Source organism: Strongylocentrotus purpuratus, unplaced genomic scaffold (assembly GCF_000002235.5).
Source record: "Strongylocentrotus purpuratus isolate Spur 01 unplaced genomic scaffold, Spur_5.0 spur5_scaffold_17, whole genome shotgun sequence".
Taxonomy (NCBI): Eukaryota; Metazoa; Echinodermata; class Echinoidea; order Camarodonta; family Strongylocentrotidae; genus Strongylocentrotus; species Strongylocentrotus purpuratus.
In genome coordinates, this window is record NW_022145602.1 from 17,518,440 (window position 1) to 17,538,733 (window position 20,294).

The 20,294-nt window shown below is 34.8% G+C and overlaps 1 protein-coding gene across 1 annotated transcript in view; it reads right to left on the reverse strand.

The window, feature by feature from the left end:
- LOC105439819 (deleted in malignant brain tumors 1 protein-like) overlaps positions 1 to 20,294 on the reverse strand; it is a 93,848-nt gene that overhangs the window by 61,962 nt on the left and 11,592 nt on the right. Inside the window, 6 exon segments of the mRNA XM_030988269.1 lie at positions 16,700 to 17,020; positions 17,342 to 17,662; positions 17,992 to 18,312; positions 18,637 to 18,967; positions 19,291 to 19,601; positions 19,926 to 20,246. Coding sequence (XP_030844129.1) covers positions 16,700 to 17,020; positions 17,342 to 17,662; positions 17,992 to 18,312; positions 18,637 to 18,967; positions 19,291 to 19,601; positions 19,926 to 20,246 — 1,926 coding nt within the window.

Genomic DNA, 20,294 nt, shown 5'->3' on the forward strand with positions numbered 1-20,294 from the left:
TTTGTCTCTTTATGACTGTAAATAATTGAATAATCGACCGTTTAACATAAATTTCAATGCGCGCGAGCTCTTGTAATACATAGCATATATGGGCAAAAACATGCCTATGCAAAATCCATTATAGCTCTTTAGGATGCAAGGTGACCCCAATTTTTTTTTCATATTTTGAGCGAGTATGAATCAGAGATATGATTTCATGTCTCATTTGACCCTCAATTAACTCATGACGTCATCATAATGGCCTCCGAACTCAAAATTTCAATTTGCCTATTATGACGTCAGCATTTTTTTGGAAAATTGATTGTATCTTTCTAAAAATTGATTAATTTTCTTTAAAATTTTGATATGTTCTAGCTGAGACAATTCTCTACAAATCCAGTTGTCACAATTTTTCATTTTGACAAAGGCATCATGGCGTATTTTTGCGATTAAAGGAGGCAAGCTAATTTTTTCACATTTTGCGTGTATTCTCTATGGGACATGACTTTTTCTCAAAACTTGATTCTACATTCCCGTCTTTCGCGAGCAATATCTACGTCGTTTTAGCTTCATTTACGCTGAACTCCGAATATGTTGTAGCTGAGACAAAAAGCTATTTCAAATGTACCCTTTATTTTGTCACAATTTTTTGTTGGATCAGCCCACCTATACTTGTTCCAAACAAGTATTACAAATCTAGTTTATTTTTCTTATTTTGACCCACTTTTTTGTTAGCAAGATTACTTTGAAATGGTTCAAACAAATGCTTTGATATTTGGCACACATATGTATAGGCATATGGACAAAACACAGTAAGGTTTTAGACCTTGACCTTGACTGATGACGTCATCTAGGCGCCATTTTGTGAAATTTTCTGAAAATCATCTCATGATCATATCTTCATAACCAAAAGGTATTTATCATTCATATTTATCATGATTAAGGTCAATATCAGTCCGGTCAATTGCAGGTCAAATAACGCGCGCGTGCGCTTACGTCCGCGCGTCAGTGCGCGCGCAAAAAATTTAAATGCTCAAAATCGTCTCAAATTTATTTTGCATACGTTTCAGGTCATTTTAAGCATTTTATAAAAAAATCGCGCGTACGAGCATGCGCGCGCGTTTTCGCGCGTTACACCATTACACAACATAGAATCGCCATTTTCTTTTCTTTCATGATATTTCTCATATGTTTTCAAGGAATTTGATACCATGTTTATCTCTTTATGACCATTAATAACAAGATGAGCGTCAATTCAAGATAAATCTCCGTGCGCGCGAGCTCTTTTAATACATAGCATATATGGGCAAAAACATGCCTATACAAAATCCGTTATAGCTCTTTGGAATGAACCGTGACCTTCAATGTTTTTTCATATTTAGATAGAGTATGAGTCGGAAATATGATTCCATGTCTCATTTGGCCATTAAGTGTATCGTGACATCATCATAATGGCCTTGGAACTCAAAATACGAATTTGCATATAATGACGTCAGCATATTTATGTAACATTGATTGTATCTCTGTAAATATTGATCGATTTTCTTCCAAATTTCGACATGATGTAGCTGAGACAATTCTCTACAAGCTCAGTCAACACCATTTTTCATTTTGATAATGTCATCAGAGTGAAAATTTCGATTAAAGGCCTCATGTCAGAAATTTCACAATTTGCGTGTTATGACTATAGAAGGTGAATTTCGTTGACGTAATGAATCTACATGATATTGTAATTAAGAATTTTAAAGCAGTTTCTCGCTTATTTTTGCTCTATTTTGTTTTCAAATTTTAGTTTACCAGCCCACCTATACTTGTTCCAAACAAGTATTATATGTCTAGTTATTTATCAGGTGGGCTGTATATCGTACAGACCACCTTATAATTTCGTTAGAATTGCCTTTATTTATTTATCAGGTGGGCTGTATCTAATACAGACCACCTTATATTTTTGTTAAAATCGCCTTTATTATCAGGTGGGCTGTATCTAATACAGACCACCTTATATTTTTGTTAAAATCGCCTTTATTATTTATTTATTTATTATTTATTTTTCTTATTTCGACCCACTTTTTGTTAGCAAAATAACTTGAAAATGGCTAAATCAAATAACTTGAAATTTGGCACACATATGTATAGGCATATGGAGAAAACACGGTAAGGTTTTAAACCTTGACCTTGACTGATGACGTCATCTAGGCGCCATTTTGTGAAATTTTCTGAAAATTTACTCATGATCATATTTTCATAATGGTAAGTTATTTCTCATTCATATTTATCATGATCAAGGTCAATATCAGTCCGGTCAATTTCATGTCAAAAAACGCGCGCGTGCGCGTACGTCCACGCGTCAATGCGCGCGCAAAAATTTCAAATGCTCAAAATCGTCTCAAATTTTTTTTGCATACGTTTCAGGTCATTTTAAGCATTTTATAAAAAATCGCGCGTACGAGCATGCGCGCGCGTTTTCGCGCGTAACAACATTACAAAACATAGAATCGCCATTTTTTTTTCTTTCATGATATTTCTCATATTTTTTCGAGGAATTTGATACCATGTTTATCTCTTTATGACCATTAATAACAAGATGAGCGTCAATTCAAGATAAACGTCTGTGCGCGCGAGCTCTTTTAATACATAGCATATATGGGCAAAAACATGCCTATACAAAATCCATTATAGCTCTTTGGAATGAGCCGTGACCTTCAATTTGTTTTCATATTTAGATAGAGTATGAGTCGGAGAAATGATTCCATGTCTCATTTGGCCATTAAGTGTATCGTGACATCATCATAATGGCCTTGGAACTCAAAATACGAATTTGCATATAATGACGTCAGCATATTTATGGAAAATTGATTGCATCTCTGTAAATATTGATCGATTTTCTTCCAAATTTCGATATGTTGTAGCAAAGACAATTCTCTACAAGCTCAGTCATCCCCATTTTTCATTTTGATCACGACATCATAGTGAAAATTACGATGAAAGGCACATATCAGAAATTTCTTAAGTTGCGTGTTATGCCTATGGAACGTGAATTTCGTTCACATCATTAATCTACATGACATTGTTTTTTAGCAGTATCTCGCTTATTTTTGCTCTATTTTGTCTCAAATTTTAGTTGACCAGCCCACCTATACTTGTTCCAAACAAGTATTATGTCTAGTTTATTTATTTATTATTTATTTTTCTTATTTCGACCCACTTTTTTGTTAGCAAGATAACTTTGAAATGGTTCAATCAAATGCTTTGATATTTGGCACACATATGTATAGGCATATGGACAAGACACGGTAAGGTTTTCAACCTTGACCTTGACTGATGACGTCATCTAGGCGCCATTTTGTGAAATTTTCTGAAAATAAACTCATGATCATATCTTCATAACCAAAAGGTATTTCTCATTCATAGTTATTATGATCAAGGTCAATATCCGTCGGGTCAATTTCAGGTCAAAAAATGCGCGCATGCGCGTACGTCCGCGCGTCAGTGCGCGCGCAAAATTTTTAAATGCTCAAAATCGTCTCAAATTTATTTTGCATACGTTTCAGGTCATTTTAAGCATTTTATAAAAAATCGCGCGTACGAGCATGCGCGCGCGTTTTCGCGCGTAACACCATTAAAAAACATAGAATCGCCATTTTTTTTTCTTTCATGATATTTCTCATAGTTTTTCAAGGAATTTGATTCCATGTTTATCTCTTTATGACCATTATTAACAAGATGAGCGTAAATTCAAGATAAATGTCAGTGCGCGCGAGGTCTTTTAATACATAGCATATATGGGCAAAAACATGCCTATACAAAATCCGTTATAGCTCTTTGGAATGCACCGGGATCCTCAATTTTTTTTCATATTAAGATAGAGTATGAGTCGGAAATATGATTCCATGTCTCATTTGGCCATTAAGTGTATCGTGACATCATCACAATGGCCTTGGAACTCAAAATACGAATTTGCATATTATGACGTCAGCATATTTATGTAAAATTGATTGTATCTCTGTAAATATTGATCAATTTTCTTCAAAATTTCGATATGTTGTAGCTAAGACAATTCTCTACAAGCGCAGTAATAACTATTTTTTATTTTGATGACGTCATCATAGTGAAAATTTTGATTAAAGGCCTCATGTCAAAAACTTCATAATTTGCGTGTGATGCCTATAGAAGGTGAATTTAGTTCACGTTATGAATCTACATGATATTGTCTTTTAAGAATTTGTAAGCAGTATGTCGCTTATTTTTGCTTTATTTTGTCTCAATTGTTAGTTGACCAGCCCACCTATACTTGTTCCAAACAAGTATTATATGTCTAGTTATTAAATATTTTTCTTATTTCTAACCACTTTTTTGTTAGCAAGATAACTTGAAAATGGCTCAATCAAATGCCTTGAAATTTGGCACACATATGTAAAGGCATATGTACAAAGCACAATAACGTTTTCAACATTGTCCTTCACTGATGACGTCATCTAGGCGCCATTTTGTAAAATTTTACGAAAATCAACTCATGATCATATCTTCATAACCAAAAGGTATTTCTCATTCATATTTATCATGATCGAGGTCAATATCCGTCCGGTCAATTTCAGGTCAAATAACGCGCGCGTGCGCGTACGTCCGCGCGTCAATGCGCGCGCAAAATTTTAAAATGCTCAAAATCGTCTCAAATTAATTTTGCATACGTTTCAGGCCATTATAAGCATTTTCAAAAATTGCGCGAGAGCACTTATGCGCGCGCGTTTTCGCGCGTACTGGTATTTTCCAACATAGAATCGCCAAACTTTCTCTGTCATCATATTTGGCACATTATTTCAAGCATTTTGATACCTTGTTCATCTTTTTCTGACCATTAATAACGGATTGAGCGTCCGTTTAAGATAATTTCCGTGCGTGCGAGCTCTTGTAATACAAAGCATACATGGGCAAAAACATGCCTTTACAAAATCCATTGTCGCGCTTTAGGATGGAAGGTGACCCCAATTTTTTTTCCATATTTTGATAGAGTATGGATTAAAAATATGAGTTCATGTCTCATTCGACCCTCTATTAACTCATGACGTCATCATAATGGCCTCCCAACTCAAAATTTTAATTTGCATATTATGACGTCAGCATATTTCTGGAAAATTGACTGTATCTCTGTAAATATTGATCGATTTTCTTCCAAATTTTGATATTATCTAGCTGAGACGATTCTCTACAGATGCAATCAACACAAATTTTCATTTTGACAAAAGCATCATGGCGTATTTTTGCGATAAATGCAGGCATGTCAATTTTTTACATTTTGCGTGTATTCTCTAAGGGACATGACTTTTTCTGAAAACTGGATTCTACATTCCCGTCTATTACGAGCAATATCTCCGTCGTTTTAGCTTGGTTTTCGCTGAGCATCGAGTATGTTGTAGCTGAGACAATAAGCTATCACAAGTGTGCCATTTATTTCTCGATCAGATGCCGGGATCATGCTCATATTTCACTTGCAAAGTGGGATTTGAGAATTTCATTTTCCGTTTACGTGTAATCGCTATGGGAAATGTTTTGGTATGTCGGTAACGCACTTGACTCTGGACCTCGAGATCCCTGGTTCGAGTCCGGGAGTCTCCAACAATTTTTGTTCTTCTTTTTTTTTTCTTTTTTGACTTTTGAATGATCATAAAATTGAAAACAGACCACCTAATTCGTCCCCATGACGAATTAAATTTCTAGTTTATTTTTCTTATTTCGACCCACTTTTTTGTTAGCATGATAACTTTGTAATGGTTCATTCAAATGCTTTGAAATTTAGCACACATATGTATAGGCATATGGACATAACACAGTAAGGTTTTCAACCTTGACCTTGACTGATGACGTCATCTAGGCGCCATTTTGTGAAATTTTCTGAAAATTTATAACCAAAAGGTATTTCTCATTCATGTTTATCATGATCAAGGTCAATAAAAAAATTTAATGCTCAAAATCGTCTTAAATTTATTTTGCATACGTTTCAGGTCATTTTAGGCATTTTATAAAAAATCGCGCACGCGCGCATGCGCGCGCGTTTTCGCGCGTGACACCATTACAAAACATAGAATCGCCATTTTTTTTCTTTTATGATATTTCTCATATTTTTTCGAGGAATTTGATACCATGTTTATCTCTTTATGACCATTAGTAACAAGATGAGCGTCAATTCAAGATAAATCTCCGTGCGCGCGAGCTCTTTTAATACATAGCATATATGCACAAAAACATGCCTATACAAAATCCATTATAGCTCTTTGAAATGAACCGTGACCTTCAATTTGTTTTCATATTTAGATAGAGTATGAGTCGGAGATATGATTCCACGTCTCATTTGCCCATTAAGTGTATCGTGACATCATCATAATGGCCTTGGAACTCAAAAAACGAATTTGCATATTATGACGTCAGCATATTTATGGAAAACTGACTGTATCCCTGTAAATATTGATCAATTTTCTTTCAAATTTCGATATGTTGTAGCTAACATAATTCTCTACAAGTTTAATAGTAACCATTTTTCATTTTGATGACGTCATCAGAGTAAAAATTACGATTAAAGGGCACATATCAGAAATTTCTTAAGTTTCGTGTCATGACTATAGAAGGTGAATTTCGTTCACGTAATGAATCTACATGATATTGTTTAAAAAAAAAAAATAAGCAGTATCTCTCTTATTTTTGCTCTATTTTGTTTTCAAATTTTAGTTGACCAGCCCACCTATACTTGTTCCAAACAAGTATTATATGTCTAGTTTATTATTTATTTTTCTTATTTTGACCCACTTTTTTGTTAACCAGACAACTTTGAAATGACTAAATCAAATACCTTGAAATTTGGCACACATATGTATAGGCATATGGACAAAACACGGTAAGGTTTTCAACCTTGACCTTGACTGATGACGTCATCTAGGCGCCATTTTGTGAAATTTTCTGAAAATAAACTCATGATCATATCTTCATAACCAAAAGGTATTTCTCATTCATATTTATTATGATTAAGGTCAATATCAGTCCAGTCAATTTCAGGTCAAAAAACGCGCGCATGCGCGTACGTCCACGCATCAGTGCGCGCGCAAAATTTTTAAATGCTCAAAATTGTCTCAAATTTATTTTGCATACGTTTCAGGTCATTTTAAGCATTTTATAAAAAATCGCGCGTACGAGCATGCGCGCGCGTTTTCGCGCGTAACACCATTAACAAATATAGAATCGCCATTTCTTTTTCTTTCATGACATTTCTCATATTTTTTCAAGGAATTTTATACCATGTTTATCTCTTTATGACCATTATTAACAAGATGAGCGTAAATTCAAGATAAATGTCAGTGCGCGCGAGCTCTTTTAATACATAGCATATATGGGCAAAAACATGCCTATACAAAATCCGTTATAGCTCTTTGGAATGCACCGGAATCCTCAATTTTTTTTCATATTTAGATAGAGTATGAGTCGGAAATATGATTCCATGTCTCATTTGGCCATTAAGTGTATCGTGACATCATCACAATGGCCTTGGAACTCAAAATACGAATTTGCATATTATGACGTCAGCATATTTATGTAAAATTTATTGTATCTCTGTAAATATTGATCAATTTTCTTCAAAATTTCGATATGTTGTAGCTAAGACAATTCTCTACAAGCGCAGTAATAACCATTTTTCATTTTGATGACGTCATCATAGTGAACATTTTGGTTAAAGGCCTCATGTCAAAAACTTCATAATTTGCGTGTTATGCCTATAGAAGGTGAATTTAGTTCACGTTATGAATCTACATGATTATTGTCTTTTAAGAATTTGTAAGCAGTATGTCGCTTATTTTTGCTCTATTTTGTCTCAAATTTTAGTTGACCAGCCCACCTTTACTTGTTCCAAACAAGTATTATATGTCTAGTTTATTATTATTCTTTATTAGGTGGTCTGTCAACGACAGATCACCTATTGTTTTCGTCAGAATTTTCTTTATCAGGTGGGCTGTATAACGTACAGACCACCTTATAATTTCGTTAGAATTGCCTTTATTTATTTATTATTAAATATTTTTCTTATTTCTAACCACTTTTTTGTTAGCAAGATAACTTGAGAATGGCTCAATCAAATGCCTTGAAATTTGACACACATATGTATAGGCATATAAATAAATCAAAATAACGTTTTTAACCTTGACCTTGACTGATTACGTCATCTAGGCGCCATTTTGTGAATTTTAACTTATGATCATATCTTCATAACGGAAAGTAATTTCTAATTCATAGTTTGCACGATCAAGGTCAATATTGGTCCGGTCAATTTCAGGTAAAAAAAACGCGCACGTGCGCGTACGTCCGCGCGCAAAAATTCAAAATGCTCAAAATCGTCTCAAAATCATTTTGCATACGTTTTAGGCCATTCTAAGCATTTTATAAAAAATCGCCCACACACACGCGCATGCGTGCGGCGCGCGCGTTTTCGCGCGTAAAACTATTACACAACATAGAATCGCCATTTTTTTTCTTTCATAATATTCCACATATTTTTACAAACAAATTGATACCATGCTTGTCTCTTTATGACTATTAATAATGGAATGATCGACCGTTTAACATAAATTTCCGTGCGCGCGAGCTTTTGTAATACATAGCATATATGGGCAAAAACATGCCTATACAAGATCCATTGTAGCCCTTTAGGATGCAAGGTGACCCCAATTTTTGGGTCATATTTTGATACAGTATGAATTGGAGATATGATTTCATGTCTCATTTGACCCTCAATGAACTCATTACGTCATCATAATGGCCTCCAAACTCAAAATTTCAATTTGCATATTATGATGTCAACATATTTACGGAAAATTGACTGTTTCTCTGTAAATATTGATCGATTGTCTTCAAAATGTTGATATGTTTTAGCTGAGACAATTTCTACAAATGAAATTGGCCCAAATTTTCATTTTGACAAAGGCATCAGGGCGAATTTTCGCGATTAAAAAAGGCATGTCAATTTTTCACATTTTGCGTGTATTCTCTATGGGACATGAGTTTTTCTCAAAACTGGATTCTTTCGCGAGCAATATCTCTGTCGTTTAGCTTTGTTTACGCTGAACTTCAAGTACGTTGTAGCTGAGACAATAAGCTATCTCAAATGTACCCTTTATTTTGTCTCAAATTTTAGTTCAACCAGCCCACCTATACTTGTTCCAAACAAGTATTACAAATCTAGTTCTTTCTTATATTTCCTACACTTTTTTGTTAACAGGATAACTCAAGATCAGTTTGGTCAATTTCATTCAATTTTAGCACAGTTATTGGTCATTGCCATAAGACGTTCCAGTAACCTTTTCAAGGTCATCGGGTCATCGTGACGTCATCCAGGCGCCATTTTGTGAAATCACGTTATTCATCATATCTTCATGATGCAAAAGCAAAGGTCATTCATATTAATATCTAATATATTTCAGGTTAAGGGTCAACAGGTCATGTCATCAAAGGTCACATAAAGGTCACGACGCGCGTGTACGTGCACGTCAAATTTTTAAAATGCTCAAAATCACTTAACTATTAAACGAGAATACGAATCAGGTCATTTTAAGCATTTCAAAATTTTCCGTCCGTACGTGTACCCGCGCGCGTTGCACGCGCTCACAACGCGCGGAAAAGGTCAAATTCAATTTTCTTTTACATGATTTAGATTCCTCTTACCGTAAATGACAATTTACAATAATTTAAGTTACTCTTGACCTTTCATAAGGCCGTGAGCGCGCGTCAAAGTTCAAAATCCGCGCGTGCTGCTATGGGCAATATAATGCAAATTTGATCAAAAACATGCCATTTTAAAAATCAAAATAGCTCTTCAGATAGTCCATTGACCCCAATTTTTTTACCATGGTTAGAAAAAACATGAGTTGGAGATATGATTTCATGTCTCATTTGACCCTCAATTAACTCATGACGTCATCATAATGGCCTCCGAACTCAAAATATCAATTTGCATATTATGACGTCAGCAGATTTTTGGAAAATTGATTGTATCTCTGTAAATATTAATCAATTTTCTTTCAAATTTTGATATGTTCTACCTTAGAATATTCTCTACAAATGCAGTCGTCACAATATTTCATTTTGACAATGGTATCATGGCGTATTTTTGCGATTAAAGGAGGCATGTCAATTTTTCACATTTTGCGTGTATTCTCTATGGGACATGACTTTTTCTCAAAACTGGATTCTACATCCTGTCTTTTGCGAGCAATATCTCCGTCGTTTTAGCTTTGTTTTCGCTGAGCTTTGAGTATGTTGTAGCTGAGACAATAAGCTATCACAAGTGTGCCCTTTATTTTTCGATCAGATGCCGGGATCATGCTCATATCTCACTTGCAAAGTGGGATTTGATAATTCCATTTTCCGTTTACGTGTAATCTCTATGGGAAATGTTTTGGTATATCGGTAACGCACTTGACTTCCGACCTCGAGGTCCCTGGTTCGAGTCCGGGCGTCTCCAACAATTTTGTTTCTTCACTTTTTTTTCATTTTGACCTTTCACTATACCATCTCCTTTGAATATTAAAACACGTAGAATCGCAAATAATGTAATAAACAACCATATTTACTTAATTATTACCCTATTATCACTTGATCCATTACTCTTTGCGTGTAATCCTTACGGGAGATGACTTTTTCTCAAATCTGGATTCTACATTCATGTCTTTTGCGAGCAATATCGCCGTTATTTCAGCTTGATTTTTGTTGATTTTTTAGTATGTTGTAGCTGAGACTATACGCTATCTAAACGTCCCCTCATTTTTTAATCAGATGTCATCATGGTCTGTTGATGATGATCATCAACATCACCATGATCATCATCATCGTCATCACCATTACTATCAAGATCATCATCATCATGATCATCATCATGATCATCTTTCTTTACATGTCTATATAACTTCTCCCTTTTTCAATATAGTAAATATTGAATTAAAGATGAGCATGAACATAGGAATTGAAGACAGACCACCTAATTCGTCCCCATGACGAATTAAATTTCTAGTTTTTTTTTTCTTTTTTGACTTTTCAATGATCATAAAATTGAAAACAGACCACTTAATTCGTCCCCATGACGAATTTAATTTCTAGTTAGGTGGTCTGTTGAAACCAGATCACCTATTGTTTTCGTCAGAATTTTCTTTCTTCTTTATTATTATTTATTTATTCTTTATTTTTATTTCTCCCCCATTTTTGTTCATAGGATAACTCAAGATTGGTAGTGTTAATTTCTTTCAATTTTGACACAGTCATAGGTCATTGTCATGAGACGTGACAGAAACATTTTCAAGGTCATCAGGTCATCGTGACGTCATCCAGGCGCCATTTTGTGAAATCACGTTATTCATCATATCTTCATGATGCATAAGCAAAGGTCATTCATTTTCATATCACATATATTTCTGGTGAAGGGTCAGCAGGTCATGTTATCAAAGGTCACATAAAGGTCACGAAGCGCGCGTACGTGCGCGTCAAAATTTAAAAATGCTCAAAATCACTTAACTATTAAACGAGAGTACGAATCAGGTCATTTTAAGCATTTCAAAATTTTCCGTCCGTACGTGTCCACGCGCGCGTTGCGCGCGGTCACAACGCGCGGAAAAGGTCAAATTCAAATTTTTTACATGATTTAGATTTCTCTTACCGTAAATGACAATTTACACTAATTTCAGTCACCCTTGACCTTTCATAAGGCCATGAGCGCGCGTCAAAGTTCAAAATCCGCGCGTGCTGCTATGGGCAATATAATGCAAATTAGATCAAAAACATCCCATTTTAAAAATCAAGATACCTCTTCAGAAAGTCAATTGACCCCAACTTTTATATCATGGTTCAAAAAAGCATGAGTTGGAGATATGATTTCGTGTGTCATTTTACCCTCAATTAACTTATGACGTCATCATAATGGCCTCCGAACTCATAATTTTAATTTGCATATTATGACGTCAGCAGATTTTTGGAAAATTTATTGTATCTCTGTAAATATTGATCAATTTTCTTTCAAATTTTGATATGTTCTACCTGAGAATATTCTCTACAAATGCAGTTGTCACGATATTTCATTTTGACAATGGTATCATGGCGTATTTTCGCGATTAAAGGAGGCATGTCAATTTTTCACATTTTGCGTGTATTCTCTATGGGACATGACTTTTTCTCAAGACTGGATTCTACATTCTCGTCTTTCGCGAGCAATATCTCTGTCGTGTTATCTTTGTTTACGCTGAGCTTTAAGTATGTTGTAGCTGAGAAAATAAGCTATCACAAATGTGCCCTTCATTTTTCGATCAGATGCCGGGATCATGCTCATGTTTCACTTACAATGTGGGATTTGATAATTCCATTTTCCGTTTACGTGTAATCTCTATGGGAAATGTTTTGGTATATCGGTAACGCACTTGACTTCCGACCTCGAGGTTTTTTTTCTTCACTTTTTTTTTCTTTTTGACCTTTCACTCTACCATCTCCTTTGAATTTAAAAACACGTACAATCGCAAATAATGTAATAAACAACCATATTTACTTTATTATTACCCTATTATCACTAGATCCATTACTTTTGGCGTGTAATCCTTATGGGAGATGACTTTTTCTCAAATCTGGATTCTACATTCTTGTCTTTTGCGAGCAATATCGCCGTTATTTCGGCTTGGTTTTTGTTGATTTTTTAGTATGTTGTAGCTGAGACTATACGCTATCTAAATGTTCTTTAAATTTTGTTCAGTCTGATGTCATCGTGGTCTGTTGATGATAATCATCAACATCATCATGATGATCATCATCATCATCATCGTCATCAACATTACTATCAAGATCATCATCATGATCATCATGATGATCATCATTTTTTACATGTCTATATAACTTCTCCCTTTCTCAATATTATATTGAGAAAGGGAGAAGTTATATTATATTGAGAAAGGGAGAAGTTATATAGACATGTAAACAATGATGATCATCATGATAATCATGATGATGATCTTGATAGTAATAGTAAATATTATAATCTCTCATAAGACTTGAAGACAGACCACCTAATTCGTCCCCATGACGATTTAAATTTCTAGTTTTTCTTATTTCTAACCACTTTTTTGTGGACAAGATAACTTGGAAATGGCTGAAACAAATGCCTTGAAATTTGGCACACATATGTATAGGCATATGTACAAAGCAAAATAACTTTTTCGACATTGACCTTAACTGATGACGTCATCTAGGCGCCATTTTGTAAAATTTTACGAAAATCAATTCATGATCATATCTTCATAACCAAAACCTATTTACCATTCATATTTATCATAATAAAGGTTAATATCCGTCCGGTCAATTTCAGGTCAAAGAACGCGCGCGTGCGCGTACGTCCGCGCGTCAATGCGCGCGCAAAATTTGAAAAGGCTCAAAATCGTCTCAAAATCATTTTGCATACGTTTTAGGCCATTCTAAGCATTTTATAAAAATTCGCGCACACGCGCCTGCGCGCGCGTTTTCGCGCGTACAACTATTACACAACAATTTGCATATTATGATGTCAGCATATTTATGTAAACTTGATTGTATCTCTGTAAATATTGATCGATTTTCTTCAAAATTTTGATATGTTCTAGCTGAAACAATTTTCTACAATTTTTTTTTTTTTTTCATTTTGACAAAGGCATCATGGCGTATTTTTGCGATTAAAGGAGGCATGTCAATTTTTTCACATTTGACGTGTATTCTCTATGGAACATGACTTTTTCTACAAACTTGATTCTACATTCCCGTCTTTCGCGAGCAATATCTACGTCGTTTTAGCTTCATTTACACTGACCTTTGAGTATGTTGTAGCTGAGACAAAAAGCTATCGCAAATGTACCCTTCATTTTGTCTCAATTTTTTGTTGGATCGGCCCACCTATACTTGTTCCAAACAAGTATTACAAATCTAGTTATAACTGTTTTCCTATCTATTAGTCAAACAACTCAATGGTAATTTACGGAAACCTTGGATTACGCAAATAATATTGAATTCAGTGAAACGTTAACATAGATTATATGAAAATAGCTTAAAAAGGCCTAGTGTCAATCATGAAAGAAAATATTTAGATTATAAAAATAAATTAACAAATATCATAAGAGCGTCAAAGTGGAAATATTACGAGTCTTTGTTTTATAACTTAAAGAATGATATGAAAAAACATAGTCGCAGATCAATATAATACTTGGTAAAAGGAAACAGAATAAACTACCTGTAATGTGTTATGCGCTATAAAAGAACTGAGTATTATTATTATTATTATTACCTCAAAATATTTATCACGGAAATATAAAATTGAGTAGTAGGAAAGATATTGCAAAAGAGTTTAATACATTTTTTATTGACATAGGTAAAAAAAAACTATCAAAATCGATTCAAACACCTAATTACTCTCATGATAAATACCTTGTTAACCCAAATTTAAATTCATTTTATGTTAAATCAACAAGTATTCATGAAATTATCAAATTGTCTTCTCTGTTAAAAATAGAAAAGTCAAGTGGACCTGACTGCATTTCACCTAAAGTTAATAAAATTGTATTTATTATTTTGTTAATCCATTGTGTGACATATTTAATAAATCTTTGAATAGTGGAATCGTCCCAGATAAATTAAAAGTTGCCAAAACTGTACCCTTATACAAAACAAATGATGTTAAAAATATAGAAAATTATAGACCCATAGCCTTGCTTTCTCTAATGCATGAAAGGTTGTATGATTATTTACTAAAACATAATGTTCTTTTTTCAGAGCAGTTTGGTTTTCGTAAAAACTATAGCACTGATCTGAGTATTGTAAATTTTACTAAAAATATTCTACATGAAATTAATAATGGAATGTTTTGTTATGAATTTGTTATATACCTTGAATATACCTTGAAGTCCACACCTCGCCATCGTGGTGATGAAGATCCCGTAGAAAGTGTAGTGTGGCAAGGTTAAGGGGGTCTCATGGGACCCATTTAAAAACCCAGGTTGGATAGTTGTTGTTTGAAGCTTAGGAGTGTGGAGCTTATGGATCTATCTATGGCATTTGACACCATCGACCACCATATTTTACTTAAAAAACTGTACCATTACGGTATACGCGGTATACCTCATTAGTGGTTTTCTGATTATTTCTATAATAGAAAACAATATGTGGTGGTCGATGGTGTCGAATCTGATTATATGGATGTAAATACTGGAGTTCCGCAAGGATCGGTTCTCGGACCACTTTATTTAATCAGCTCATCCAAATTACTTATGTTTTCATTATTTGCTGATGATACGGTTGTATATTATTCTCATTATAATGCAGCACACTTAATTTCTATTTTAAATGATAATTTAATACAATGGAATGATTGGTTTAAATGTAATAAATTATTTTTGAATTATGAAAAAACTAAATATGTAATTTTTCACACAAAGAAAAAGAAAGTTCCAAATGACACCAATCCCGTTAGAATAGCGAATGTAACTATTGAACGAGAACTAAGTGTTATTTTTGTAGGAACTAATATTGAAGAAACTCTAGATTTGAAATGTCATATTGATTATGTTCTAAAATTTCTATAAGTATTGGTGTCTTGTCTAGACTAAAGAATTTTCTCCCAAGAAACATATTAATGAATATTTACAATGCAACACTTCTTCCCCACTTAAATTATTGCAATATCACTTGGGGTAATACTTACAAAACGAAACTGTTCAAGATTTATATGTTACAGAAACGTGCAGCTCGGTTAATAACAAATAGTCTTTATATGTCTCCAAGTTTACCATTATATATTAAACTGAAAATTATTCCTGTATATGATTTGATCAAACTTAATACAAGTATATTTATGTTTAAATTTCATTAAAAAAACCTGTTACCATCTGTTTTTAATAATATGTTCCAAACAAATTATTCTATTCAGAATTACCCCACTCGTCAAAGTCTAAACATACATCACCCACTCTGTCGTTCAACTTCACTGTATAATTATTTATCATTTGTTGGGGTACGGGAATGGAATTCCTTGAATCATGACCTAAGATCCAGTTCTACAATTACCAGATTTAAATCAATGTATAAAAAAAAAGTATTTTTCAATCCATGGTTAAGTAAGTACTTCTCTTTCCCATCTTCTTTCTACTTTTATCTCTTCCTGTCCTATTTTTCGCTCCTTTCTATTCTTTCTCTGTAACCTTCTTTATGGATGTGTGTGTGTGTTAATGTACGGGCGCGTACTTGTATTATTCAAGTCTTTTACTTTTATTGTTAATTTATAATTTGCATTATCTTGTTATTGTTTGTTTGCAGGGCCTCGATTACAAGCAGATTTCTGCTTCTTAGGGGTCCTAACCATTATGTTGTATATTGCACATTGTATTTTCATTGTAAATTGTTTTTTATACTGGTTGAATGAAATGAAATGAAATGAAATATATTACTCAACATGTCATACAGAACGCAGGAATTGCATTTAAAGTTTACTTTGCGGAATCAACCAAAATGCATTCAAAGTTTACTTTGCGGAATCAATCACCACAAGTTGCTCCACTCAGATTTCTCGATGAACTAATAATTATCACTATAATGATACTCAACATGACATATGGAACACATAAATCACATTAGAAGTTTTACTTTACAAAACTGACCAATATGACTTCTTTAACAATAACTCATTTAAACATACCGTCAAGCACTAGACAACGAACTCCAGCATCTTCATAATGGCCACAGTTATTGACTCCAAGTCCTAGATGCGAGCATTCAAAGAGACTCGATTCGTTTCGAAAGCAATTGACGTCATCGAGGACGATGGTTCCAGTGCCTGGGCCGAATCCAGCTGATGATACAGCTTCAAGAGCACCAGCAAAACCGAGAGATCGACAAACCACGATGGCATCGTTTGTATCCCAACCATCATCACAAACAGTTCCCCATTCTCCGTTGTAGCTCACCTCTACACGGCCTTCAGAATCCGAGGTGCCTCCCACAAGACGTACCTCACCATCTGTAACAAGAGGAATTTATTTATTCTTATTGACTTTTATTTTCTTTAAAAAAAATTATAATTCAGATAATCATTGCAACTTTCAATTGTTTTATCTGAATGATATATATTCCTAATCATCACTGTAATGAGCGTACGCGTTTATGAAAAGTCCAGAACTACTACATTTACATAAATTACTTCATTCAGATTCGTGATATAATAAGAAATATAACTATCATGATACTCAACATGTCATATAGAACGCAGGAATTACATTCAAAGTTTACTTTGCGGAATCATCCAAAATGACTTTATAACCAATAAGTCATCTAAACATACCTTCAGGCACAAGACAACGAACTCCAGCATCTTCTGAATGGCTACAGTTATTCACCCCAAGGCCTTGATTCGAGCATTCAGAGAGACTGGATTCAATTCCAGAGCAATTGACGTCATCAAGGACGATGGTTCCAGTGCCTTGGCCGAATCCAGCCGATGATACAGCTTCAAGAGCACCAGCAAAACCGAGAGATCGACAGACCACGATGGCATCGTTTGTATCCCAACCATCATCACAAACAGTTCCCCATTCTCCATTGTATCTGACCTCTACACGGCCTTCAGAATCCGAGGTGCCTCCCACAAGACGGACTTCACCATATGTAACAAGAGGAAATCATTTGTTCTTATTGACTTTTATTTCCTTTAAAAAAAAATTATAATTAAGATAATCATTGCAACTTTCGGTTGTTTTATCTGAATGATGTATATTCATAATCATTACTGTTACGAACGTATACGTTAGAGAAAACTCCAGAACTACCTCTTTTACTACAAATTACTCCACTCAGATTTCGTGATATACTAAAAAAAATTACTTTCATTATACTGAACATGTCATATAGAACGCATGAATTGCATTAAAAGTTTCACTTTACGAAACGGACCAAAATGATTTTTTTTTTTAACAATAACTCATTTTAACATACCTTCAAGCATTAGACAACGAACTCCAGCATCTTCTGAATGGCCACAGTTATTGACTCCAAGACCTCGATTCGAGCACTCAAAGATACTCGATTCGATTCCAAAGCAATTAACGTCATCAAGGACGATGGTTCCAGTGCCTTGGCCGAATCCAGCCGATGATAAAGCTTCAAGAGCACCAGCAAAACCGAGAGATCGACAGACCACGCTGGCATCGTTTGTATCCCAACCATCATCACAAACAGTTCCCCATTCTCCGTTGTAGCTCACCTCTACACGGCCTTCAGAATCCGAGGTGCCTCCCACAAGACGTACCTCACCATCTGTAACAAGAGGAAATCATTTGTTCTTATTGACTTTTATTTCCTTAAAAAAAAAATTATAATTAAGATAATCATTGCAACTTTCGATTGTTTCATATGAATGATGTATTTTCATAATCATCACTGTTAAGAACGAACACGTTAATGAAAAGTCCAGAACTACCACTTTTACCATGAGTTACTCCATACAGATTTCGTGGAATACTAAGAAATATAACTACCATGTTACTCAACATGTCTTATAGAACGTAAGAATTACATTCAAAGTATACTTTGGGAAATCAACCAACTTGACTTCATTAACAAAAAATCATCTATGCATACCTTCAAGTACCGGACAACGAACTCCAGCATCTTCTGAATGGCCACAGTTATTGACTCCAAGACCTCGATGCGAGCATTCAAAGAGACTCGATTCTTCTCCAGAGCAATTGACGTCATCAAGGACGATGGTTCCAGTGCCTTGGCCGAATCCAGCCGATGATACAGCTTCAAGAGCACCAGCAAAACCGAGAGATCGACAGACCACGCTGGCATCGTTTGTATCCCAACCATCATCACAAACAGTTCCCCATTCTCCGTTGTAGCTCACCTCTACACGGCCTTCAGAATCCGAGGTGCCTCCCACAAGACGTACCTCACCATCTGTAACAAGAGGAAATTATTTGTTCTTATGACTTTTATTTCTCTCTTTTTAAAATTATAATTCAGATAATCATTGTATCTTTCGATTGTTTTATATGAATGATGTATATTCATACACATCACTGTTAAAAACGTACACGTTTATAAAAAGTCCAGAACTACCTCTTTTACCACAAGTTACTCCACTCAAATTTAATGAAATACTAAGAAATATAACTACCATGATACTCAACATATCATATAGAACGCAGGAATTACATTCAAAATATACTTTGCGAAATCAACCAACTTGACTTTATTAACAATAACTCATCTAAATATACCTTCAATTACCGGACAACGAACTCCAGCATCTTCTGAATGGCCACAGTTATTGACTCCAAGTCCTCGATGCGAGCATTCAAAGAGACTCGATTCGTTTCCAGAGCAATTGACGTCATCAAGGACGATGGTTCCAGTGCCTTGGCCGAATCCAGCCGATAATACAGCTTCAAGAGCACCAGCAAAACCGAGTGATTGACAGACCACGCTGGCATCGTTTGTATCCCAACCATCATCACAAACAGTTCCCCATTCTCCGTTGTAGCTTACCTCTACACGGCCTTCAGAATCCGAGGTGCCTCCCACAAGACGTACCTCACCATCTGTAACAAGAGGAAATTATTTGTTCTTATTGACTTTTATTTCCATTTTTTAAAAATTATAACTCACATATCATTGCAACTTTCGATTGTTTTATCTGAATGATGTACATTCATAATCATCACTGTTAAGAACGTACACGTTTATAGAAAGTCCAGAACTACCACTTTTACCACAAGTTACCCCACTCAGATTTCGTGGAATACTAAGAAATATAACTATCATGATACTCAACATGTCATATAGAACGCATGAATTGCATTAAAAGTTTTACTTTACGAAACGGACCAAAATGACTTTTTTAACAATAACTCATTTTAACATACCTTCAAGCACTAGACAACGAACTCCAGCATCTTCTGAATGGCCACAGTTATTGACTCCAAGACCTCGATTCGAGCACTCAAAGATACTCGATTCGATTCCAAAGCAATTAACGTCATCAAAAACGATGGTTCCAGTGCCTTGGCCGAATGAAGCTGATGAGACTGCTTCCAGAGCACCACCAAAACCGAGTGATTGACAGACCACGCTGGCATCGTTTGTATCCCAACCATCATCACAAACAGTTCCCCATTCTCCGTTGTAGCTTACCTCTACACGGCCTTCAGAATCCGAGGTGCCTCCCACAAGACGTATATCACCATCTGTAACAAGAGGAAATCATTTGTTCTTATTGACTTTAATTTCCTTTA